The 27,766-nt window shown below is 39.5% G+C and overlaps 1 protein-coding gene across 3 annotated transcripts in view; it reads right to left on the reverse strand.

Moving 5' to 3' along the window:
• IPCEF1 (interaction protein for cytohesin exchange factors 1) overlaps nt 1–27,766 on the reverse strand; it is a 145,231-nt gene that overhangs the window by 45,770 nt on the left and 71,695 nt on the right. For all 3 annotated transcript variants that reach the window (XM_066248511.1, XM_066248512.1, XM_066248510.1), the window contains 2 exons: nt 23,117–23,156; nt 22,241–22,410 (listed from right to left, as the gene is read on the reverse strand). In XM_066248511.1, the coding sequence (XP_066104608.1) occupies nt 22,241–22,410; nt 23,117–23,156 (210 nt within the window). The remainder of the gene's footprint in view (nt 1–22,240; nt 22,411–23,116; nt 23,157–27,766) is intronic.

The following is a 27,766-nucleotide window of genomic DNA, read 5'->3' on the forward strand; positions in this document are numbered from 1 at the left end:
TGGCACCCGAAGGACCTTCCCTAACCCTTCCTCCCTTCAAAACCCATCAGAGGCCCTGGCCGGTTGGCTCAGCGGTAGAGCGTCAGCCTGGCGTGCGGGGGACCCGGGTTTGATTCCCGGCCAGGGCACATAGGAGAAGCGCCCATTTGCTTCTCCACCCTTCCCCTCTCCTTCCTCTCTGTCTCTCTCTTCCCCTCCCACAGCCGGGGCTCCATTGGAGCGGAGATGGCCCGGGCGCTGGGGATGGCTCCTTGGCCTCTGCCCCAGGCGCTGGAGTGGCTCTGGTCGCGGCGGAGCGACGCTGGGGGGGGGGGGCAATATGTCGCCCCCTGATGGGCATGCCGGGTGGATCCCGGTCGGGTGCATGCGGGAGTCTGTCTGTCTCTCCCCGTTTCCAGCTTCAGAAAAATACAAAAAGAAACCAAAAAAAAAACCCCATCAGAGCTCTGCTTCCTGCTGAGCCTGCGGTCTTCCTCAGTATCATTCTCATTCTCCTCCTACTCCTTAGTAACCCACAGCACAGAAGATGGAACCTAATTAGCATTTTTACATATGCCGGACAGAAGCTTGACTTTGGAGTTAGTAAATCAAAGTTTATATTATGGATCTACCACTTACTGGTTGTTATAAGACTTAAATGAGTTCTGGTAAATAAAACACTTGACACCTAACAAATATTATTTCCTCTCCCAAGACTCTAGGAAGTTCCTTGGGGAATAAATCACAGAGTCGTATCTGGGAACATGTCGGTTCCATAACTGATTTCTAGGAGTTGTTTCTACAAAGGAAACATAAGAAGGCTACATTGCTTATCACAGAAAGAACTCAAATCTTATTCAATCTACACTAATATGTGAGTGGAGAAGTAGAGACCACAAGATTAAACATAAATGAGTCAGTGGTTATGGGGAGATAAGCAAAAAAATGATTTTAAAAATATAATCTTAATTTTAAAAATTGGCTATTAAATTAGTGCCATGAGGCTCTTACTGCATTTCCTCATCTGTCTCTTTCTCTTTTTGCCAGCTAGGGTTGCAACTTGTGCTTTTTTTTTTTTTTCAGAAAAATTAAACTGAAAACATTCAACCTTATGTCAGTCCCATCTTTTCTGTCCTAGATGAGTCTATTTATCAAAAGCATTTCTCTTGAAATTCTTTCTTTTTATAAGACTCAAAATTCAATTCTAAAGGGCACTTCCTAAGTGGGTACTAGGCTTCTCAGAGTGATCACTACATGAGTTATATAAATGTCCAATCACTATGTTGTACACCTGAAACTAACATAATATTTTTTTATTCAATTTCTCTACTTCTTGATGGACTCTTTAAGTGCTTCATGATGGTTTTACCAATCCTATCTCAAAGAGAGTGTGAATTAATTAAAGAACGTTGACTGTGTAAGTTAGGATTTTCTGCAATACACAATGCTTTTTGTGGATTCTCAGTTAGTACTATGTAAAAGTATAGCCTTGAAAACTGTGTTAGGTTCCAGAAATTCCACTATTAGATATATATCCCCAAACAGTGAAAATGGTACTCAAATAAACACAAGTGCATATATGTTCACAGCAGTATCGTTTGCCATACTGGTGCAAACAGTAACATGAGATCAGTGCCTTCGTAAAAAGAGCCCAAAGCCTCTCTCACACCTCCATGTGGCAATAACAACAGAGAGGCAGCGGTTTGCAAACCTGGAAAGAGAGCCCTCACCAGACACAGAATGTGCCAGAACTTTTATCTCGGACTTTCCTGCTTCCACAAAATGAGGAATAAATGCTTGTTGGTTAAATCATCCAATCTTTGGTATTTTGTTATAGCAGCCAGAGCTGACTGAGATAGTCCCTAAGAATGACAATCCCAAACCAAACTCCTCATTGTACTCCTGTTCCTCTCTGTCCTTTGTTCTCTACTGCTATGTGATATCACTTTCTACGCAGTTGTCAAAAAAGAAATATCGGAGACATCTTTGAGTCTTCCATCTCCTTCTCAGCATCTGTGCAAGCTATAACATTGCTGCCTCTGTCTCAGCTCTTCAATTCATCTATGACCTACCAATTCCTTCAGATCACCATTAACTCATCTGAATTACTGAAAAAGTCTTCTACACTGTTCTCTTTCTCCCTAATGCTGTCCTTTCATCCAATTTAGTGTCAAAATCAGAGCAGGAGCAAATCTTCGTGAACATTCTTCACATCACATTTTTCAATAAAATCCTGCATGGTTCCCAACTGCCCTTGGGGGAAGTTTACACACCTTAGCAGGGTATAAAAGGCCCTCCCTTCCCGATCAAGTCCTGCTTAATTACACAGTTTCATCTGCTCTGTTGTCCCTGCTCCTTACTCACCAAAACAAACAAAATAAAACTAAATCATTGAAAATACTTCCACTGAGCTGAATTAATATTGACAACCAATTGATAGCATTATTAATCTATAAACTATTTTCAATTCAAAAGTCCATCTCTAATGATAACAACATAAAACTCAATCAACAAAAAAATGAAAAAAATCTACATTTACTAATATTCTTTATTTATTCAAAATACATCAACATAAAAGATAAGTTGCAAATCTTCATTTGGGCGGATTAGTTTTCTGAAGTACTGAAATGGCTAAGATTCTTTCAACTAAGATGCTAAATTAATCTGAGTGAAAGACACCTTAGCGAATTTTTTTCTTTATGAAGACATTCAAGATATGCTCAAAATCAGATAACTGTGTCAAAAACTGCCCTTGCTTATTTGATCTGCAAAAAAAAAAAAAAAAAAGCCTCAAAAAAGATCATCACAATAGGTAAATCCTAAGGGAATGATGGTTTTCTCTTCTTCTCCCTCCTTTCCCTCCTCCTACCTTTCTAGAGCCCTTGTTTCTTGTTACATTAACCAAAATAATGTTCCTGAATGGTAACCCTTCCTCTTTAAGAATTCCTAACTTTCTGAAAAGTGACCTTAAAGTTTTGCATTGGTGCCTATAAACATCCCTCTGCACCATCATGTCAAAAAAAATTGTGTTCTCTCGCCAGAAGTATCAAACCATCCTTGGGCCATGGACGAAGCTTGTCTCACCAAGTCTCGTCTTCAGTTGTAAAGCAAGACAGGCTTTTCACTTTGTGGTATAATGTTCTACAATCTCAAAGGCATCCCTCCTCACAAACCAGTTCATCAGCTTTTTCCAGAAACTTCGATTTGGTTTGTCTCCGTGGGTGGAGTCTCACCTGCACCTGCACCTGATATCATTAGGCAGCATTAAACACACATTTTTATCAAAACTGTTAGGATTACACATTGATTTTTTTTTCAGCATATTCCAGTAGCTTCTTTGCATCAGGCACTATGTGAGATATTTGGAATATATTTGATATTAGTGAACAAAACAGAGAGCTTTACTCTCAAGAGGGACAGAGTGCTCAACATATATATATAAGCACGTAAACTACATAGCGTGTTCTAAGCAGACCCTGTTATGGAAAAAGAGGTGATGGAAGTAAAGGGGTTCCTTAGGAGCAGGCTGCCTTCTGCTCCTAGGCCTATAATGCCCTTCCTCCCTCACTCCCCTAGGTTCATCTCCAGGAATCAACTTAGGTGTGACCTTCTTCAGAACGTCGTTTCTGTTTCTCGGAGCCTGGAAGAGGTGTCCTCCTCTTGGCGCCCCATATCTGGGCGGGCTTCACTTATGTACTTCTCTTACTACACTTGGATATCTGGTTCTTTGTCTTTCTTCCCAATAGATGGAGTACTTTGAAGGGATTATTTTCATCATTTTTATCATTAATACCTGGGATACGATATATTCAACATCCATAGAAAAAAGAAATGAGTTTTACAAATGAATGAGTAATAAGGAACACTGCCTTTTTCCTCTGACAATAAAGTGCTAAAATGAGACACAGAAGTCACTTTGGAATAACAATTTGACAGTTTCTAATATCTATAAACATATAATTACAACACAACCCAGCAATTCTACCCGTAGGTATATACCCAAGAGATATAAAAGCATACACCCACACAGATATTTGCATGCAAATATTATAGCAGCATTGTTCATAATAGTCAAAAACTAAAAACAATCTAAATACCCATCAACTGGTAAGTAAATAGTGTGGTATATTCATACAATTGAATATTGCCTAGTAAACTATGGACACATACTAAAAACATGGATGAACTTGAAAACATTATGCCATGTGAAAGTCAGATACAAAAAAACCTATATAATTCCTTTATTGTAAGTATAGAGAAAAGACAAGTCTACGGAGACAACAAGAATGGTGATTGCTTGGAGTCAGGGATGGGAATGAAGATTAACTGTAAATGAGCGTGAAGGATTTTACTGATATAATTAAAATGATTTAAAACTAATTTATTATGATGGTGTCATCACTCAGAAGACTCAGCAAAACTTATTGAATCATAAATTTCAAAAGGGTGAATTATGTCATATATAAAACATATTTCAATAAAGTTGTTTTATAATATATGAGAAGCAGGAAACATTCGGGGAAGAAAAAGCTATAAATGAAACCCATTTGGGTATCAGTAAGACTTGAAAGAAGGTAAAAAATGAGATTTCTGATGACCCTGCTTATGATTCAACATGATTTGTTAAACATTAGACACAAAATTTGTTTAGTATTTTTTATCATCTATAGTTTAAGCCCAGTAATAGCTTTAATTTTGGACTATACAAATTCTAGGGAAAGACATATTTTATGGAATTTGCCACACTTTAGGCATTTTAATTGATTAAAATAGCACATTAAACCTGTAGTTAAACAAATTAAAGGTGTTTAAATAAAATCTTCAATTTGAGCGAAAAAAGTTTTAAAACAAAATACAGATTTTTTTGTAATACGCTTTTGTGTGTATGTGTAATTACAAATTTAATATTCTTAGAATTACCTTAAATAACATGTAAGTGAGGACCCAATGACTCTAAGAATCAGGAGAAGCTACTAACTGCATTTCTCCCAACAGATCCATGGTTTGCTCAGTTCTGCCCTGAAACCCCAGCACGTCGGAAACAGGCAAAGTCTAAACTCCAAGCAAAGCTGTCTGTTTTCGTGTCACGTTTTAACAGGTGTCCTTAAATTCTAATGGCACACAGCCTTAAAACCACTAGAGAAATTGGAACCATAGTCTCTAAAATTCAAGTCGAAAATAAACTGAGGTGGAAGAAAAGAAAACGCAAAATCCACTGTGAAAGTTCTAGTTCTACAAACAGTCTCTGACACTGCTGGTCGGGAGGCAACTAGAATGCACTAGGAGGAAAGGCCGTAACCAGCAAACACGCATGTGCCCTGGGACCCAGGAATCCCGCTTTTCGGATCAGTCCTAAATATAACAATGTGTGATAACATGTGCACAGCAACATTATTTGCAACAACAACAACAAAAAGACTGTAAAGAATCCAAATGCCTCTCAGCAGGCTCTGTTAAGTAAACTGCGGCATCCACATGCCATGAATAACTATAAAAAATGACACATATAGGCATAATCTCACGGACATAGTAAAAGAAAAAGTAAGGTACAGCACAGTAGATGTAATATGCTAATTTTGTGTAAGAAATGAGGAATAGAATGTGCTTCGGTATATATACTTGCCTGTATCTAGAAAATGAATCAAAGAAAAAATAAAACAAAAACAGAAAAAGGAAAGCAGGCAGAGAAATAGGGATACAAACAAGACTTACCGGGTTGCGACTTGTTAGTAATGTTGACTTTGGGATGGGGTAAAAATGATACATATAAAGAATAACCTAAACAAACAAACCTAAAAAAGAAACAATTCCTAAAATTAAAAAACAGAAGGGAATGAACCTAACTGAATAGAAGCACTGTGACATAACCCCACAGGAATAATAGTAACTCCAAGGGACCAGGGAGCACAGAATTTTCACTCTACATAGTGGAATGTGGTGTAAGGATTCTTAGAAATGACATTGTTATTATTTTTACATAGTTTTAGCCATGTCTTCCCACCTTCCCCTCCTAAAGAAAAACTGCATTTAATCTAAATGCTCTCTCCTCCTCTGCACATGAGAGAACACAATACTGCTTCGTTCTGATGAGCCCTCTTCCCTTCAGAAAAGGAGAGAGGCAGATTGCACACAGGGCCACCCACATTCTGCCAGCACTGCTAGGCCGGCAGGCAGAGCGCTGAGCCGATTAGCACTGGGCTGTGACAAGCACTGCAAGGGAACCAAGAAAAACTGGTTGTTTGTTTTGTCCTTTTTCTTCTAAGTATTAGAAGCAGACTGATCTTCTATCACTGGCAAAGAGAATGCCTGAAGTCCTTCTAACAAATATAATAATCTTGACTAACATCTGATAATAGCTAACATTTATTAAGAGCTAAGCACGATCCACTGAGGTGCTAATATCTTAGCCTTCAGAAGAAAATTAATCAGATCCATGCACCAGGATTTACAAGATGATCGGTTTATAACCTGGACACCACACTAGATTGGCATTATACAATGGGAACGTTATGTGGTATTATTAAAGTGAGAGAACTTGGACTGGAACCCAGAAATCAGCTAAATAATTCTAAACATGAGGTGGGAAAACTTCAGTCACTACTAGAAGCTAAAATAGGAGAAGAGAATTTGCAGCCAATGGATGGCACAAAGAAAGGACCCGGATTTGGTATCAAGTATCTCAATGCAAGCCACTTTCTGAGTGAGCAAGCTACCTACTGTGTGAGCAAGCCACCTGTTGTGTGACCCTAAGCAGAGCACTTAGCCTCTCTGATTATCTACACTATGAAAAAGCCCGGATTACCAGTGTTCTGCATCTCTCTGTGGGAGGCTTCCGAGCTGCCACATTCCACTGCTCCACCTGTGTTGAGGTGCTAAGGAATCACTTCTACCAGGATGAGTCCTCCAGCAATGACCATGGGACTTCCTGAATACATACTCCAGGCACCCTGCCCCAGAGAAGAAAAACTCTGGGGGGCATGATTTTCCACAGGCTCTTAGAATCCCCCAGCAGAATTAAGCTTTAGTTACCCACAGTCACAACTTGTTTGTAAGTAGAGCTTTCTTTTTTTGGAAATGCATCTTTTAATAAGATAGATAGAGGAAGATTAAGATAAAACAGATCATGTATCCACGGAAGAGTACTACTTCTGGCTATTCTTTCTCTCTCTCTCTCTTTCTATAGTCATCAGTGTGTGGAAATTTTGATGACATAATGTAGTAGGTGGGAATGGAATTCTGTAAGAGCAATGTCACTCAATTCTTTGATCTTCTTCCAAGTTATATGCCAAAAACCCACTAACCATCTTAAGTTATTTTCAATAATCTATCGGCAGAAATTCCACATGGTCATCCTTCCATTTTGTTGAAAGCAAGGAACTAGAATTATCTTAATTGATTAAAACTATTACTTTTTATTGAATTTATTGGGGTGACATTGACTAATAAATTATACAGGTTTCAGGTGTATAATTCTATAATACATCATCTGTATATTGCATTGTGAGTTCACCACCCCAAGTCAAGTCTCCTTCCATCACCATTTATGCCCCTTTACCCTCTTCTACCTCCCCCACCCCTTTCCCCCTCTTATAATCACCACCCTGTTGTCTGTGTCTATGAGTTTTTTCTCTTGGCTTAATTTCTTCACCTTTTCACCGAGCCTCCCAATCCCAATGCCCTCAGAGGACTGTCAATCTGTTCTCTGTATCTCTGAGTCTATTTTGCTTGTTAGTTTATTTTGTCCATCAGATTCTACATATAAGTGAGGTCACATGGTACTTCTCTGCCTTTGACTAGCTTATCCCACTGTACATAATACTCTCCAGGTTCATCCATGCTATCGTTAATGGAATACTACTCAGCCATAAAAAAGGAGGAAGTAGAGCTTTCTTAGCTAATTTTCTACCCTTTTTCAGTTCCCCACTCCCTCTCCAAGTATTTCCGGTATCACTTCCCAAATAAACTACGGGCAACCAAATCTTCTTCTCAGGGTGTGCTTCTGGGGCACCGGAACCAAAATGCCATTTCTTTCAAAGAAATGTCTCTGCTCATGGTTCTTACTCATGGATAGCCCAGCTGCTTGGCACCAGAAGCCCTCTTCATCATTTCCTCCTAAAGACCACTCAAGGATGACTACCTCCCTAGCATCGTAGGTCGTATTTAAGTGGTGACAAGAAGTGACTGCCACCCTGTTCTATGATTTGTCAATCAGTCCCCCTAGCTCACCATTCTTATTTACATTTCTCTATTCCCTATCTAGGAAGTCATATTTTAAATGAAATCAAGTTACTAGTGAACTTTCCGCTAGTATGATGTACAAAGATAGTTTTCTGAAATACTATTTCCAGAAAGAAAGTTAAAATGCAAACCTCACCATGTAAAAGAATCATGTGTTATTGTTGTCTATAATATAAAATCCTTAGCATGCAAGCCATTCAGGATCTGACCTTGCCCCACTTTTATTTCTGCCTGTTTTTAAGAAGCCTTAAAACTCTAAAAGATCATTTTCACATACATAGGGTTTGTCTCTTCAGCAGCATGGTCAAAAAAAAAAAAAGGAAGAAAGCACTAAATAGAAAGGAAAGTTCTAAAGGAATAAGAAGAAAACTGATTAAATCTTACTGTGACAGAATAAATTACACATCTTTCTATCTAATAAATTCCATCTCCCACCCACAGCTAGGGCAGCAGTGGGGAGAGTTGGTAAAGGAGCCCCATTTAAGAAAAACCTGGTGCTCTTGCTTTCAATATTAAAAATTTAGGAGAAATAAAAATAAGGTTAGTTCTTTTAAAATCACAGTCAGTATAATACATAATCTTGTCTTCACACAATATATGTATAGATATTTAATAAAGTTTATTGACGGTAAGAAAAATTTGTATTTTGTTTTATTCCAAAAACAGACAAACTTTTTGGTAGACCGGGAATATATATATAAAATCTTCTCGCCTGATCAGGCAGTGGCGCAGTGGATAGAGCATCGGACTGGGATGCAGAGGACCCAGGTTCGAGACCCCGAGGTTGCCAGCTTGAGTGTGGGCTCATCTGGTTTGAGGAAAAAAAGCTCACCAGCTTGAACCCAAGGTCACTGGCTCGAGCAAGGGGTTACTCAGTCTGCTGAAGGCCCGCGGTCAAGGCACATATGAGAAAACAATCAATGAAAAACTAAGGTGTTGCAACACGCAATGAAAAACTAATGATTGATGCTTCTCATCTCTCTCCGTTCCTGTCTGTCTGTCCCTGTCTCTCCCTCTTTCTGACTCACTCTCTGTCTCTGTAAAAATAAATAAATAAATAAATAAAAATTTTAAAAAAAATCTTCATACTTCAGGAAATTTCAAATCTCTTCAAACTGTTTTTGTGAGTTTCTTAAGAGCTATTAAGATACTACTCAACCGCAACAAAACAAACAGCTTGATACAAAAATGGAAAATGTCATCTTCCCAAAGAAGATATACAAATGGGCAAAAAAAACCATGAAAAGATGCTCAAGGTAAATAATCATTAGGGAAATGCAAATCAAAACCATAATCAATGAAATACTACCCTATACCCATTAGAATGGCTACCATCAAAAATAAAGTTAACGCCCTGGCCAGTTGGCTCAGTGGTAGAGCGTCGGCCTGGTGTGCAGGAATCCCAGGTTCGATTCCCGGCCAGGGCACACAGGAGAGGCACCCATCTGCTTCTCCACCCCTCCCCCTCTCCTTCCTCTCTGTCTCTTTCTTCCCCTCCCGGGGAAGATGAGGCCAAGGCTCCATTGGAGCAAAGTTGGCCCGGGCGCTGAGGATGGTTCTGTGGCCTCTGCCTCAGGCACTAGAATGGCTCTGATTGCAGCAGAGTGACATCCCAAGATGGGCAGAGCATTGCCCCATGGTGGGCATGCTGGGTGGATCCCGGTTGGGCGCATGCAGGAGTCTGTCTGACTGCCTCCCGTTTCCAGTTTCGGAAAAATACAAAATAAATAAATAAATAAATAAATAAATAAATAAATAAATAAATAAAGTTAACAAGTGTTGGTGAAAAACTAGAAAGCCCTGTATATAGTTTGTGGGAGGTAAAATGGTGCAGTCCTATGGAAAACAGTATGACAGCTCAAAGAATTAAAAATAATAAAATTATCATGTGATTTCATACTTCCACTTCTTTTTTTTTTCTTTAAGTGAGAAGCAGGGAGGCAGAGAGACAGACTCCCACATGCACCCTGAGCAGGATCCACACAGCAAGCCACCTACAGGGCAATGCTCTTTCCATTTGGAGCCATTGCTCCATTGCTCGGCAACTGAGCTATTTCAGCACCTGATGCGAGACCATAGAGCCATCTTTAGTGCCCAGGGCCAACTTGCTCAACTCGAGCCATGGCTTCGGGAGGTGAAATAGCAAAAGGAAGGGGGAGGAAAAGGGGTGGAAAAGTATATGGTTGCTTCTCTTGAGTTCCCTGACTGGGAATCAAACCCAGGACTTCCACATGCTAGCCTGACACTCTCCTGCCAAGCAAACCGGCCAGGGCCATACTTCCACTTCTAAATACAAAACCAAAATAAATAAATAAATAAATAAATAAATAAAAGCAAGGGATCAAAGCAATATTGGCACACCTATGTTCATAGCCGCATTCTTCACAATAGCCAAACGATATACACGCCTAACAGATATGGATAAACAAAATGCAGTATATACATACTATGAAATACTATTCAGCCTTACTATGTCATGTCATTTGCTTGTGTCTCTTTTGAAGACATGGTTTTAAACACATTCCCTTAAATTCTAACTCCTTTAACAAACACTTTCCTTTTTTTTTTTTTTAATTTCCATTGCATAGCTTCCTTTCTTCAATGGAATTTATTGAAGTGACAATGGTTAACAAAATTATATCTGTTTCAGGTGCAATATTCTACAACACATGTCTATACTCTGTATTGTGTCGTCCCCATATCAACCCTTTGTCCATCACCATTTACTGCCCCCCCAGTACCTTTTCCACTTCCCACCGACCCCCAGTGATCACCACACATAGCTTCCTTTTGAAATGTTCCTAGAATATGCTGTACGGGAGATTACACACAGCAGCATGATGGCCGGTGAGTGTATCAGTTAGTTGGCTTTGTAGAAGCAATTGGGTCTTTGTCCCTCAAAAGAGCTTGCTCCAGAGGGATGATAAATCTTTATATAATGACTTCTCAGGAAAATCTTCAAATCTAGCCAAAAGTTCAACTCATCCCCTGGGCCATTTCTCATGTGATTGCTTGAGAAATATACACACAACCCACATCACTGAATGATGAACTACTGGAACTCTCCCTCCAGCTTTGCAACAGCTGTGTTGAAGGACCTCCCAGGCCTTCCGGCTCACTACCCTGTTTTGTACCTTAAAATCACACTTCAGTCAGGGTCAGCAGGCATATTTGTAGAATGTCAATCACAAAATAAGCCACAATTGCTGAAAGAAACCATTTCTGGTATCTGGAAACCCTTACCACAATTCTTCTGCATCCTAAAAGCATCTTTTATCTAAAGCATATCCAAAATTGCCTTCCTTTGTATGCATCCCTTTGATGTTTTTACGTAGTTTTAAGAAGCATGTGGTCTTCTCAAAGGCATTCTGAATTATGTAGAGATAATGTTCTTGTCACAGTGTACTTGCGAGTAAACGTGTACATAGAGAGTGACATCACTGACCTAGGTGTACAGAGCTCCATCATAAAATGCAGAACTGGAATCCAGGTGACATTCCTCCCTTCTACCATGCTGGCAAAAGCCACCTTCCTGCCTGCTAGCTTAGAAGAAGGACTAAGCTATAGGCACACACACATACATACATGTATATATACACACATATCAATATATCTATATACGTATTAACGTTTATTAACATATATTAATAGTTATACAAACACACACATACTATATATCTACAAAAGTTAAATGGGTATTGCTTCATATTTAAGTTAGTATATGTGTGCTTGTGTATTATAGCTGCTGTTAGCTATTTTTAAAGATTTTTAGAATAAAAGGTACTTCTGATTGTAGATTCTATGAATTGTTGAACTATAAAATATCCACAGGTAATACAGTCATTAGAAATGATATTCTGGATATGTATGTGTTAACGTAGAAATATGTTGATAATGTATTGCTTAGTGAGAAAATCAAGTTACAATGTTATGCATAGTATCCTTTTATTTTTGGAAAACCAAAAGAAAGTTTGGAAATATAACAAAATGTTAACAGTGATCACACCAAGGTGGAAGGATCGTTGATTCATTCAAACAAATAAATTATCTCAACTCATTTATTTCTTCCTATTTGCATTTCTATTTGTCTTTTTTATTTTACTTAATCATATACTCTAGTTTCTCTCAATGAATATTATAGTGTATATATTTAAACACTTTTAAATTAATTTGAATTTTCAAGAAGCAAGATGGAAAGATGCAGTGACACAAAAGTTGTGACATTGCCAAGGAGAGCACTACGAATTGCCCACCAGAGATGACAGGTTAGTGCCACAGCCCTTTGATGGGCATCTCAGTCACCACTGTGCACTAGAACTGGTCGGTAACAGAGTCAGGCCTACGTCATCAACTCTGGCAGCCTCATCCAAAGCAGCAATGCCAGCGCATGTCACTGCCTCCTGAGAACAAGACAAAAGACATGAGGGATTTCAGAGTCTTGGTGTTTCACCATTGATTTTGAAAATTTTGGAAAGAATATAAAGGCAAAACAATATTGCCAACATAAGCAATTGTTCCCACTTTTTATGAACTTAGCAAGAGGAAGTTATTGAAAACTGCTTGCCCCAGCTACAAACTGACCTGATCATAACCCTATGGTGGAGCCTGACCTGTGGTGGCACAGTGGATAAAGCATCAACCTGGAATGCTGAGGTCGCTGGTTTGAAACCCCAGGCTTGCCTGGTCAAGGCACATATGAAAGTTGATGCTTTCTGCTCCTCCCTCTGTTCTCTCTCTTTCCTCTCTTTCTCTCTCTCTCTCTCTCCCCCCCCCCTCTCTCTCTAATATAAATAAATAAATAAATTTAAAAATCTAAAAAAAATTCTTTGTGTGTGTGTGTGTCAGAGAGAGAGAGAGAGAGAGAAAGAGAGAGAGAGAGTCAGAAAGAGGGAAAGATAGGGACAGACAGACAGGAAGGGAGAGAGATGAGAAACATCAATTCTTCGTTGTGGTTCCTTAGTTGTTCATTGATTGATTTCTCATATGTGCCTTGACCTACAGGGGCTACAGCAGACTGAGTGACCCCTTGCTCGAGCCAGCGACTTTGGGCTTAAGCTGGTGAGCCTTGCCCAAACCAGATGAGTTCGCACTCAAGCTGGCAACCTTGGGGTTTCAAACCTGGGTCCTCCACATCCCAGTCCAATGCTCTATCCACTGTGCCACCAACTGGTCAGGCTAAAACTATATTCTTAAAAAAAAAAAAAAAAAACACTATAGTGAAGAGCCAGTATTTTAGAAATATTGTACGTTCTAGGACCTACCAAGGAAAATATCAATAAATATTAAGACACAGTGATAATATCGTACACAATATAACAGATCCATTTTAAAGATCTTCACATACCAGAAATTATATTGAGGGAAGTAACAGAATTTTCAAAGTCCTCAATCTTTCCTGTGTTCAGGTTTTCAAGTGGTACCCAAACTACCACATTACCCCTTTCATCCATCAGTCATCATCTTCAGGCAAACTGCTCACTGACAGATGCTGATACATTACACTCTTCCCTGGGGAGTCCTGTCAATAGTGTCTTCTCATTCTCCTTTCCAATACAAACTCTAGGGACATATGTTGGCAAAGAGTTCAGCAATTTTATGTAACTGATTTAAATTATCCTCTCAGGAAAAAAAAAATCTTTTACTATCGAATTTTTGTTTGGGATACATTCAGAGGTTGGTTTTTGGCTAAAAGAATGAATGAATATGTTCACAGACCAGAAAAAAAAATTAAGGAATTCATCACCACCAAGCAAGTATTATAAGAAATGTTGAAAGGATTTCTTTAATAAGAAGAAAAATAAAAAATATGAAAGGAAGATAGCACAATGAAAAAATTTTTCATTGACCAAGACAAACACATAATAAAAACAATGGATCAACCAACACTAAAACTGGCTCAAAGACTAAAAGGTAAAATTAGGAAGATCATGTGTAATTACAACAATAAATTAAGGGGTGCGCACAAACACACATACTCCCAAAAGAAGTAGAAAGTAATGACAAAGACAGAAACATGGAGGGCCAACTAAAAGTGGGAGTGATTTTAGAACGGGCTTAAACATAAGCAACATCAATTTGAAATAAACTGCTATAAACAAAGTTTGGTGTATATATTGATATATTATATATATATTTTTATATATATAGAGAGAGAGAGAGCACATGGTAACCATAAACCTAAAATCTACAAGAGATACAAGAAATAAAGAGAAAGGAATCCAAACTCAACGCTACAGAAAGTCATTAACCTACCAGAGAAGAAACAAGGAAATAAGAAGCAAAAAACTATAAAAACAACCAGAAAATAATAAAATGACAATAACTGCATACCTATAAATAATCATTTTAAATATAAATGGATTAATTGCTACAATCAAAAGACAAATATATAGATAAAGAAGTGGTACAAATATGTAGTGTAATATTACTTGACCATAAAAAAAAAGAATGAAATCTTACGTTTGAGACAACACGGATGGACCTAGAGGGTGTTAAGCTAAGTGAAATAAGTCAGGCAGAGAAGGAAAAATACCATATGATTTCACTTCTATGAGGAATTAAAAATACAAAATAAATAAGACAGAAACAAACCCACAGATACAGAGAACAAACTGATGGTTTCCAGATGGGAGAGGGGCACAGGAGGCGGGCGAAAACTCTGAAGGGATTGTGTACATATTGGTAGTTGCAGAATAGTCACAGGGATGTAAAATACAGCATAGGGAATATAAGCAGTAACACTGTAATAACTACATATGGTGTCAGAAGGTGCAAGACTTATGCAGCAAGCACTTCACAAGGTACACAAATGTCTAACCACTATGCTGTACACCGGAAGCTAATAGAATAATGAATGTCAACTATAACTGAAAAAAATGTTTTTAATCTTTAATTAAAAATAAAACATAGAATTCAAATAAATTAGAAGCCCATAATTATAAAGCATCTTATTTTAGAAGGTCTTGGGCAACATGTAAGGTGTTCACTAATGCTTTGGTTAATTGATTGCTATAACTAATTGGTAATTAAATATTATAATAAGTAATTAGCTGAAAAAATATTGGTGCCTACTCTGTACTTATCTAGTTCTAGGGCTCTAGCGACTCAGTTGAAACCAGAGAAGTCAAGAATATTCCCTCAGGTGTTTGCAGTGTAGTGGGTAAAAAAAAAATTTAATAAGCTTTGATTGAAGTATTTATAAATTTCTACAGAAAATTTTTTCTAATCCATGGTAATCTCACTCGAACATTTTTCAAAATATATGCTAACAGGTGATCACTGCTAAGATGTACAGAAGAGTTTTAGGCATCTCTTTCCCCATTACCCATTATTTTTCTTATGTTGAAAGAAAGGCACACTATATTTACTGAAACTTTCAAAACAGTCATCTCATAAAAAGAAAAATCCTGGCTTTCAGGTATCATTTTCTGCAAAGGTAAACTCTGCCTAATCTAAAAGCTGATTAGATCTTTGCTACAGAAAGTCTGCCAAAACTGATTCCAAGAAAACTCCCTTCCTAATCTACGACTCTCTGAAACTCCCGTGAAGTGCACGTGCAGCTAGAGACTGAAACCAGGGGACCCGAATCCACAGATCTGTGGGACCATCCAGTGAGACGGAAACATGATCACATTTGGGCAGGCAGACGGGATTCTCAGAGAACTGAAAAGTCTGCATAATATGTGTTAAACCAGGCATTAACCTACAAAACTCACCAGTTGTACCAAAGGTTTTAATGAAATGAAGAGTTGAGTGACTCACCTTTTCTATATGAGGCCCAGGGCCCAGGGCTTACTTGTACTGTTGATGCAATAGCATCGATTAATGTTCTAGAGGAACAGCACAAGTTTCTAGTAACTCTATACAAAATTAAAATGAACCAAAAGAACAAATGATGAGGCCCTGGCCAGTTGGCTCAGCGGTAGAGCGTCCGCCTGGCATGCGGGGGACCCGGGTTCGATTCCTGGCCAGGGCACATAGGAGAAGCGCCCATTTGCTTCTTCACCCCCCCTCCTCTTTGTCTCTCTCTTCCCCTCCCGCAGACAAGGCTCCATTGGAGCAAAGATGGCCCGGGTGCTGGGGATGGCTCCTTGGCCTCTGCCCCAGGCGCTAGAGTGGCTCTGGTTGCGGCAGAGCGACGCCCCGGAGGGGCAGAACATCGCCCCCTGGTGGGCAGAGCGTCGCCCCTGGTGGACCTGCCAGGAGGATCCCGGTCGGGTGCATGCGGGAGTCTGTCTGACTGTCTCTCCCCGTTTCCAACTTCAGAAAAAAATACCAAAAAAAAAACAAATGATGAATGTAAATGAAATTCCACATTTTTAGCCATAAACTCTTTCCCTCAATTTTTATAGTATTTTTCCAGTCTCCCCAGGCTCCAAAATTTGGGATTATTATTTTAGCCTCAAATGTTTGGGGACTTATGTCCAAGTTCTCAACAACCTTTCCTTTCATGTAGTATGGCCCAAATTTTCTGTCTGCAGTCTGCTCCAGGAATTCATGGTCAATGCCTACAATTTATCACCTTCCCCCACCCGGCCTCGACAAAGCTCATTCCTTCTCCAATACATCCTGTTAACTACTGCTAGGTTCATATTTTGGATCTGACATGCCAAAGTCATCAGATCCTCTTCTGACTTGAGAATACGCAGTGGCTCCCTGCTCCCTACTGGCTCAAATCCACTTGCCTGCACTGTACATTTGAGGCCCCCATTTATTGGCCTTGGCTCACCTCTCAATGGGCACAGCATGTGGCCCTAGAAAAAGAGCCTGCCTTTGATTTAGGGAGATAATATCGCAGCTGGGCCATTTGCTACTTAAGTGGCTTACAGCAAGTTACTTATATTCCCTGAGCCTTAGTAAACTCCCTTCAAAAATGAGAATAATAAAATCTATCCTGTTAAATTATGATGAGAATTTCAATATAGTGCCTAGCACAGTGGGTTGGCATGGCTCACTTATATTTTCATTTCTTTCTTCACATTCATCCCCAGACTGGAATGCCCATCCCCTTACACTCTACTGACCAACCCCAAGCCACCCCCTGGCAAAAAACAATAAAACTGCTTTTCAAGGTTGATTTTAAGAGAATCTTCTTCCTCAAGCCTTTCTGTACTAACTTCTAGCCACAGAAAAGAAATGACTTGGGATTGGTAAAAATCATGGTTATGTAGTAAGGAAGGTTGGCCTCTTTGACCAAGGAAACCATGCCTCTTTGGAAGTGATAAATGGGAAAAGCATACCTTTCTAGCTAGAAAGCAAAGAGAAACTTCCAGGGGTAAAAATTACTATGGCATAGTTCTTTCACAGTCGATCCAAAATACTTCTCTTGCCCAGAATTGACAGAATTTACCTGTATTGCTCAAACTCAGAGCCATTCTTTTCCACAAATTTTTTTTTTACAATGTCGTTTACATAGACCGTTTTTTCCTCCTTCACCAGTCTATAAGCTTTTAATTGAAAGGAAAAATATCTCTTATTTTTTAGTCCCGTTATCGTGTTTACAACAGCTAGCCTAAATTATTTTTAACCCTTAATAAATATTGGTGGAAGGACATGTGGGTGGAGGGTAGATGCATAAAAGATAGATGATAAACTTCTCATGGTGGGCTCACTTAAAAAGAGATTTTTAAGTGATTAATATTAAACCATACTCTGTAATTAAAACTTGAATTGTCTAAGCAGTGTTTTAAAGTGGCATGCCAGCATAACGTGTCAGCCTTGGTGACAAACACACATGCTCCTGGATCACGTAAAAAAGCCGGCCATGCACCCTGGTCGGTTGGCTCAGTGGTGGAGTGTTGGCCTGGCATGCAGGAGTCCCAGGTTCGATTCCCAGCCAGGGCATACAGGAGAAGCGCCCATCTGCTTCTCCACCCCTCCCCCTCTCCTTCCTTTCTGTCTCTCTCTTCCCCTCCTGCAGCCAAGGCTCCATTGGAGCAAAGTTGGCCCGGGCACTGAGGATGGCTCTATGGCCTCTGCCTCAGGCACTAGAATGGCTCTGGTTGCAACAGAGCAACACCCCAGATGGGTAGAGCATCGCCCCCTGGTGGACATGCCGGGTGGATCCCGGTTGGGCGCATGCGGGAGTCTGTCTGACTGCCTCCCCGTTTCCAACTTCAAGAAAAAAAACAAACAAAAAACCTGCCATGCTCGTCGAATCAAAACATGCAAGAACCTCACTGATTTTCACTGGGTTATAGAATTCACATTAACTTTATGATCTGTCTTAGATATAAATAAAATCTACAATATACTTCCTACAGAACAAAGCAAGATTTGAATTAAGAATTCTTAGAAAAGAAAAGCAAGATACAGCAAAAGGGGAAAAACTGACAATGTTTAAATAGAGACAGTTTTGATGAATAACTAAAATCTTAAGGACTCATCTCGCCACCACTTCACAGTGCCGTGCCTGAAGGGCCATAATTCAGAACTTGGCTTTTCTTCACCAGAGAGAAGATGCTGATCCCAGATTTGTGTCTCCAGCTGTGCCTGGTCTCCAGGTGCCACGCTCGAGGGGAACTTCCCTGGGAGCTATTGTGTGGGACCTGTTTGAGACCATGGAGCTCTCAAATTACACTTCTCTTCTATCTGTTTTTAAGAATAGAAAATGGAAATCTCTTCACTGGAAAGTTATTTCCCATCCAGAGCTGTCCTTATTCAGCATTCCTTTTCTCAAAATTCACACGGGTCATATAAATGCTGATGATTCCTAAATCTCATTTACATATGGAATCAGCAAATACCCAGTGAGTGCCCAGTTGAGTATCAGACACCATTTAATTTGTTAAAGATACTCATGTGGCCCTACCCTACACAGATTATTATCGATTATGGAAAAGGGAAATTCTAACGAACATATAAAATGAAGAAGATGAGTATTTTAATAAGAAAATTATAGAATGTTATGGGAGCAGCAGAGGCAAAGTAATGTAGGTGACGGCTTAAGTAAGACCACCTAGAAGAAGGGCTGTTTGAATTCAGGTTTGACTTATGAGGAAGAAACATGATGGGACTGAGTGAAAGAAAAACGTTAGGGCATGGAGACAGTATTCTGAGCAGAGAAACAGCATGTGCAAAGTTTTAAAGAGGGAGCCGGCACATAAGATGTTAACAAGGAATTAAAAGGATCTATCGTTGAAGCTGGGGTGGGAATGGGGAGGAAGTAAGAGAGATACAAGTCAGGAGACTGTCACAAGCCAGGAAATGAATTTGTACTTTATCCTAGAGGTAAGGGAAAACAATTGTGTGGATCTCAAGACCAGGGTTTTAAATAGCCTGAATTTTTATGGCTGTTAAACTTGAATCTGCTTTTGTGACACTTGGCATGACTTCTTGTGTGCTGTATCACATTCTAAGCACATAGCATGAGGTGTGAAACCTAGCGGATGAGTGTCTGGACTTGACCTTTCTCAAGGAAATCCGGGTAGTACTGTCTGAAGCAGCAAAGCATCACGAAAGAAGAAGGTAGGCCATGAGTCAGTTACTGGGTAACAGCAGTAACAACAAAAAAACACTAAAAGAAGAGAAGAAACACTCAAAGATCGCGTCTCCTTGGACGCGATCAGGCAACAGTCGAGGCAACCCAAGGTGTCCCGGAGTGATATCGCTTGTACTTTCTCATGAGAATTGCCCTAGATTTCATTTCCAGAGTTGTTCTTCCAGAACCCTGCTAAGGCGGAAAACAAGGTGATCTGATCGTGTCCTTTATGGTGGTCCCTGCATGCCATCAGATTGGCATCTGGCAACAATCCTGGGCTGAGGATATTCCTCTATAACACAGTCACAGAATTAGGGAGTTAGAAGGTCCTTCTGTTACCTGCCACTAGTTTAACAGGATAATTCCACAGCCAGGTAACAGTAAATTTATTCTCCATTTAATGCTGCTAAACAAACTTGATTCCCGTACGTGATTTGCTTCCTGACTACTGCTTTATGCATTTGCAAGTAAGGACAGGGATGCTTGAGTGTGTCTGAAGCTATCTCCCTTTCCACTTTCTAATCTAGTCTCAGTCAACACTGCTGCTCCCTGTGGAAGCATGAGATTCCTAATGCCCAAAATAGTAATTCATCGCTCCTCTGAGAGGCTTAAGCCAAATGAGCTAATGAAGCCAAATAAACCAAAGCTATAACTATGTGCTTTTCAGAGGGGCTTCCTTCAAATGCTACAAAGACAAGGACAGCACCCAGAGCATATCTGCTGAATAGTGTGAGTGAAAGAGAAAATGAACGCCGTGCCTGTGTCTGAGCTTTGCTGTTTCCCACAGATGCACCATCCTCCGTCAGCACCCAAGCCTCCCATCAGCCTCTGCAAATCCCTGGGGAGCTATTCAAAGGTCCATCAGTAAGTCCTCTCATTGTATAAAAGGTACAGACTCTCACTTGCCACACTACCCAAAAGCAAGGGCCTAAACTAATATGAAACCAGAGGTTGAAATGTACACTGCTCACACACACAAAAATAGAGGATAATTTATAGCTTCATATGCAATTTGAAATATGCCCTAATTTTTGTGAGCAGTATAGATTAACCTTAATTCTTCTTAAGAAGGAAGCTGTGTTTGCTTAGGAAATATCCTTTAGGATAGAAGGTGAGACCGTAGCTCCAGGTTGCCTTGATTTGGGTGAAACCATTCCATGCTAGACAAGAGGATGAAGGTCTCCAGCAGGGCCGAAGAAAAGAGAGGGAAGAGATGGGGGGAGGACCACACATTCTTCAAGCTGATCCTTTCTCGTGAACCTCCCAAATCTTTGATGAGGTTGTTAACATTCACCAAAGGCTCGCGGAAATACGATTTTACAGAACTCAATGCAGAATTTTGTAGCATATTTTGCAGGTGGTGAAATCAAAGCAAAAAGCTTGGGAGACAGGGTGGGGGAGGGGAGAGAGAGGCACAGGGGAGAATGCTTATCCCAGGTCACCAGCACTGGGTCCATTTAACCACATTTGCACAGGATGGGTGCCAGTGAATTAGTGGCCAATGAACTTAAATTTATCAACTAAAAATTTTGCCCCCAAACTATACATAGCACTTATTTTACATTTATAACATTATTCTTAATACTTTTGCTGGAGCTATGGACACACAAAAGGTACTTTAAAAGAATGGTCTCATATAAAAAGAATTTTCCCAGCCTGTGAGTAATTCCTAACTTTCCCTTAACTGATCAAAGGACATCCGTTGCTGATCTTCACTTCACGCCAAAAACAAACTCCAGCTTCGCTGAGATCAGCGACTGGCTACTCAGAGGTCAGTGGAGAGAGTTCCTCTGTGAAAAGTCTCTACTCTATTCAATAGTCAACAACGGTCATCATTTTTACAATGTTTCCAAGCCAGGAAAGATCAGCACACCTTCTAATAAGAACTTTATTCCGAGCCCTTCCCAACAGAAATCTAGCCTGTGAAACAGACAACGTGCACTGCTTCTGAGTGATAGACACCTCTCCTACCAAGTGCTGTCCAAGCATTGGTACTTTAACCTCATCACAGACGTGCCAAGGACAAGAGACAGCGGTCACCAACACAACGCTGGCTCACAGGTGAGCAATTCTAAAACCAACCCGTCTAAAGAGGAAGAAATGGATAATGCCTTCTGCAGACTGAATCAACCAACATCCCTAACAGATGTTCAAGCTCAGCCCCTTTTTTCATAGAGACCTTCACTATGTAAGTTTGCCACATGGAATGCTGCCCACAGAAATCCAGAGATGACCTGACTCTCTCATGGAATAGTAACATTAACAGACACCGAAAGCCTCCTGTAGTAAAAGGCTTACAGTTGAATGCCTTCTCCTACCTAAGATTAGTCAGTCAAGCAGAATGGTTTTCTCTCCCATAAAATACAAGTAGAATGACCGATATAAGAAGTGGACCAGAAATGGTTTCTAAAACTTGTTTATTTGCTCTGTTCCAAGTCCCAGACATAAAAATTAACTTTCCCACAGGGATCCTCTGCTGGACAAGGACCTAGAATCCTCGCCCGGTGCGAGAGGCTGGGGCTGGGAGGGAGGGAGAGCACTCACCATTTGACTGCTGTACCAGTACAGTGACGACGCCTTCAGGACCACCCAGAACTTTTTCCATTTGTTGCCCAGGAAAGTTCCTTTCTCCTTTTTCTTGTACAGCCACCCCTGGCAGTCAGCGTGCCCCAGGTCCTTACACGATATCCTCCTCCGGCTCATAGCGAAAAACCCTGCAACAATGGCAGGACAAGGCGGTCACACGTTACCTCGATTTCTGAGACAGACTGAAAGGCAACTTTTCATTTTTTTTTTACCTCCTGGGAGTTTTTTCTTTTTTTTGGTTTGTTTGGGGGGTTTTTTTGTTTTTTTTTTACCAATATGTATGTAAAGTAAATACAAAAAAAAAAGAAGTAATTTGCCTATTTTATTTTTAAACATTCATTTGGTGCTTAGAAGGTATAAAACGTGACAAGGGAAGCAGTGAGACTAACATGCAAGTGTTCATCTAAGACTATTTATTATTCAATAAGAATCGATAGGAAAATGAAAATCCCGAGGCTGCCGGGCACATCGCTGCACTGCCAGACCCCTGCCCGCCCGAGCAGCAGGAGTTATGCAATAGATGGAGAAGGGTTAATGCCCAGCTGGGCACAGCCACTTGCCACTCGGTGCCAGGCTTGCTAAGCGCTATTGACAAACCACCAGGAAAGAATCCAAGTGAACAGCATGCCGTCATTGCTTAAAATCGACCCCCCTAATAGCCAAAAATTAATCTGCCGTCCACCTCCTGATATTAGCAGTAGGACAGACAAAAAGCTGAGCCCAAAAAAGGCACAGAGAGAGAGAGAGAGAGAATAAAACCACACTCACACACGCAAAAAAAAAAAAAAAAAAAAAAAAAAAGCGGGGAGAAACAAACAAAAGAGATCTAATTACCTTGAGTTTTCTTTCTCGGCTTCTGTCGCAAGGGAACCTGCTGAAAATGCAGGAAGGAAAGAAAAGAGGAAATTTCTGATTGTGTTGTAACATTTGTAAAGAGAGAAGGAGGGAGGAGGTGGCCGTGTTTATGAGCAGGATGAAGCTAAAAAAAAAACTCTCCGCGCAGAGCGGAGGGGAGCTACAGCTAAGGCACAAAGTGTGCTAATTAGAATCAATAGACATTGAGCTGAACCTGAAAAAAAAGGTAACAGCGTTTATCACTAACGTTTCCTGTTTCCACCCACAGGCAGTCTTCTCACTATCACTTCAGTTATGACAGGACACTGCTCGCCAAAGTTCAGAAAAATAAAATATTTCCTTTTCATGGTTTTGTGAGAGAAGAAAAAGATTTATATCCTGCTTCTTTTCTCACGATGTCTAAACAATTATTTAAATAAAGCTGGAAGATAAGCATTGCAATCTCACACTGTTACACGTTCACATCATACTAACAAATTCATGGCTCTGCTACCACATAGGGTCACACTTAAACCACAGGAATTAAGTATCCCAGAAAAAAACATTCCACCGTCTCTTGGGGTGAGATCTGAGTAGCTTCCTTAGCAGAAAATTCTTATTTACAGTCAAATTCAAATTGCTTATTCTGTCTTAAGTATTTGTGACTGTTCCTCACATTTCCTAAAAGAGAAATTATCGACTTACAGTTCTTTAATTTTTATTTATTGATTCTTAGAGAGAGAGAGAGAGACACTAACTTGCTGTTCCCCTTGTTTATGCATTCATTGCTTGACTCTTGTATGTGCCCTGACCGGGGATCAAACCTGCAACTTTGGCATGTCAGAAGGATGCTCCAACCAGCTGAGCTACCCTGCCAGAGCCTTGACTTCTATTTTATAATAGCTCTTCAAATACTCAAATCAGACATGAGAGAAAATATCTGAAATATACATTTTTTGTTATACATTTTAAATAATGCTTGTAAAATCAGGCTATCGACAAAGAAAACAAAACAAATGCTTTCAAAATGGCCCTCTGTGTGTGTGTGTGTGTGTGTGTGTGGGTGGGTGGGTGTAGATGTGTAAAAAGAGAGACATTTTAGATTAAAGAAGTTTCATTTTTTTCCTGCACAATATCTAAGCTGAATTTACTCAGGTTTAAATGACATATTTTTATGCTAACAAGTAGGGAATATGAAAAAACTGTTCATAATTGAAAAGCAGTTCTAAAACTTGGCAGGCGATCTTATTATATCTTATAATGTTATTCCAGATGCACCTGGCTAGAATTCTACATATCTAAGTATTGATCCAACAGCTATTGTATATGGTTCTACGATATATTTAAAGACGGAATATAATATAGTGGAAATAGGATGAAATTTTTAAATCCATAGGACTGAAATCAATCATGGCTGTCATGGTTAGCTGCTGTGTGTCCCAGAAAAAGCTCCTTTACCATTTGACACCCAATTCCGCATTTGTAAAATCAAGTTACTCATAATAGTTCCATTTCTATAGGTCTCATAAATATTTAACAAGACGTCGTGAAAATATTCTGAAAACTAAAATACATTACTTTATATAATTATACAAACTATAACATGATGTGATTATAGATATCAACAAATAGTTCATATCTAATGAACAGAAATTTTATAATAATTGTTAAAGATAAGTAGGTCTTATATTTCTTTCAGCAATGATGATCAAGTTAAAGTGCTTAAATTACATTTCCTGGGAAATCCCAAACTGACTTTTTATTTTATAAATGTCAGGATAGAATTTTATCCTTGCAAAAATTAATCATCCTTGTAAAAAAAAAAAAGACAATAATTCTCCTAAATTTTAAGGAAGAATAGACATGTTGCTGTCATGACACGTGACTAAAATTTAGGCATGTTACGACAGGAAGGTCCTAGTCTCAACTCCACTTCACAAAGTATCTCCCATACTGATTGGTGTGCATCTTGATCAAAGATCCCACCATGCCCTCCAACAGTCTCCCGGGTCATTTTTGTACGCAGTTATCTGAGATCAATAAAACCAATAGCATCTAATAACAAAATATTTTAGCCCAAATATGTGTATTATTTGGATAACCAAAACTTATCTGAGAGCCAAGACCAGAGGCAAGGAAGAAAGTAAGTACGTTTAGATAGGAGGAATGATTGAGCAAATCAGGGTCCAGAAGACTCCAAGGGATATTCAGGACAAACTGAGAAGTCGAGCCATAGGGAGAAAAGGGAGTCAGTTAGTGGTACAGAGGCATTCCTAGAGGGTTCTGGCCCCAGGCTGACATGGTGAGATGTCATTATGAATAGCACCTAAGTTCACAGAAAAGAGCGGCTCTAGAAAGAATGAGAGTGAAAGAGGGAGAGAGGTGGAAAGGGAGGGACAGAGAGAGAGAGAGGAAAATCACTAGAGGACAGCTGTAGGATGTGAAGGAAACCCCGTGAATCCCCTCCAGCCATCCCTTATGAACTCCTTACAGCTAGTTCCAGAGAAAGCCCCACATCAAACTATAGTCTTTATCTCAGTTTAGCCCAGGACCAGCTCTCCCTCAGTCTATCCTAGATTCTTGTGCCTAGGTTTGCAGAGAAGTGGGAACTCTAAGCAGGACAATACCTCTCAAATAGGGTGACCGCCCAACATCAAGAAAGGAATTTATGCAGACTTTTTAAAGCGGGACAGGGGAGATTAATCTTTGAGTCAACTCTCCCCTGATAGCACTTCTCTTGGGCAAATTATTCTAAAATCTGTATAACGACTCAAATGGTTTCCCCCAACCAGAAACAGACTGCATATTGTAGAATAGCCAAGTACAGGGAATTTCGGTTTCAGTTGAGGTATATACATTTGAAGCCTACATTGGAGAATGAAAACAATCTTGAGAACTTGAGTGAGTTGAAGATACATCTTACTCCTCCTCACAACAGGAAGTGGAACTGGCGAACTAGTCAACTTCAAAAAGATCTTAAGTGTGGTTTTTTCCCTAAGTAAGTGAAAAAAAAATAAGCACCCAGTTGAGCATTTTATGAGACAGTTTTTCAACAGGTGAATCATAACTCTTTCTCATAATAGTAATCCAGAGCCCAGTAAGGTATTTTTTTATACTACGTTCTTCCCATTGGGATGTTATAGGTAAAACTGAAAAATTACTTTAAACTATGAATTTGCCCTCATTTGGTTTTAAAATGGGGGGGGGATTTTTCTTTTAAATATATTTTTCCTTTGATTATAAAGGGGTCTTTTACTTTCTAAGATGGTTCAGAGTATAATTTGATTACTAATCACTCAAAAACACATACAAACATAGAAACCAGTACAAAATATACAAAGGGGCCTCCTTTGATGCTGAGTGATGGTACTGACTCCCAGGTTATAGGCAGTGGTGGGATTCATCACTTCACACCGGTTCAGCAGGACTGATACCCAATTTTTTGTTGAGTTCGGCAAACCAGTTGTCAAAATGACACTTGTAATCAAGGTTCTCTCTAAGGTGGGCGCCTGGGCAGCCGCCCAATGTGGAAATCACAAATTTATATTCCTTACTCTTTTTTAACGTTCATCTGAACAACGGTGTATTCTAAGCACCCGTAGTCATGTTCATCCCATTCATAGGGGAAAAACATTGCAAGTGAGGATGCCAACCAAGAAGCAATATGGAAATATGCTAAGCAACAGTTTTATTGTTTCTTGTCAAGTATTATTTAATATTTTTTCATTAATCTTTTAAAAGTCTTTCTTATAACATAATCTAGTTTTGTATACCCCTTTTTATTGTTCTTATTTAAGTATTAAACGCATAAACTAATAAACTACCATTCAGTATGTCAGGTTTTTTATACTTAAAACGGTCATTAGGGCAGAGAACCGGTTGTTAAATTATTTGAATCCCACCGCTGGTTATAGGGTAATTACTACATTGACTTCTAAGCTGTATAATAATTGTTAAATCTTGCAGGCACAATTTACCCTCATGTTATGTTCAAATTCACAGTAAGATAGTTGGTCATCACATCAATCTTCATAATGATACGGTTTTTAACAAAATCATATTCCTATATGCTGCTAAATGGACCCTAATTTGTAGCATTTACCCAATCCCTGTGGTGCAAAGCCTTACAGCATTGTCCATTTCAAGCTATCAGTACTTGAGCCGAACCACAAAATCTTCTAAATATATTAGAGGCAGGCCAGTACCAGTTCATACAGCTGTTAGGGCTGTTCCTCCACAGCACATCTTTCCCCCACAAACATCTTTATTCTTTTATAGGAAATTAATCTCAATTTTTAAAGGGAATTTTAAAGCTTTTAATTATTAAAAAGTTCACCTGTGAAAATGCATGGAAATTTTGCTCTATTTTTTCAGAAGACTCCCTACCTTAAATATGACCTAATAATTTTTTTAAATCCCTAGTAGTAAAAAATGGAGATAGTCGATATTCTAATAATAATAGTAATAGAAAACAATGAATGACAATTAAGAAATATATATAAAGTTGCTCATGTTTGCCATGGGCCAGGCACTACTCTGAGTCTCCTCACAGATTCTGGGACTGCAGTCGCACATTCGTGGCTTAGGTGTCATGTTCAGTCCCGTTTTACAGAAGAGGAAGTTTTAGCTTATTGCTCAGTCACAAAAGTC

The sequence above is a fragment of the Saccopteryx bilineata genome, chromosome 12, assembly GCF_036850765.1.
Source record: "Saccopteryx bilineata isolate mSacBil1 chromosome 12, mSacBil1_pri_phased_curated, whole genome shotgun sequence".
Taxonomy (NCBI): Eukaryota; Metazoa; Chordata; class Mammalia; order Chiroptera; family Emballonuridae; genus Saccopteryx; species Saccopteryx bilineata.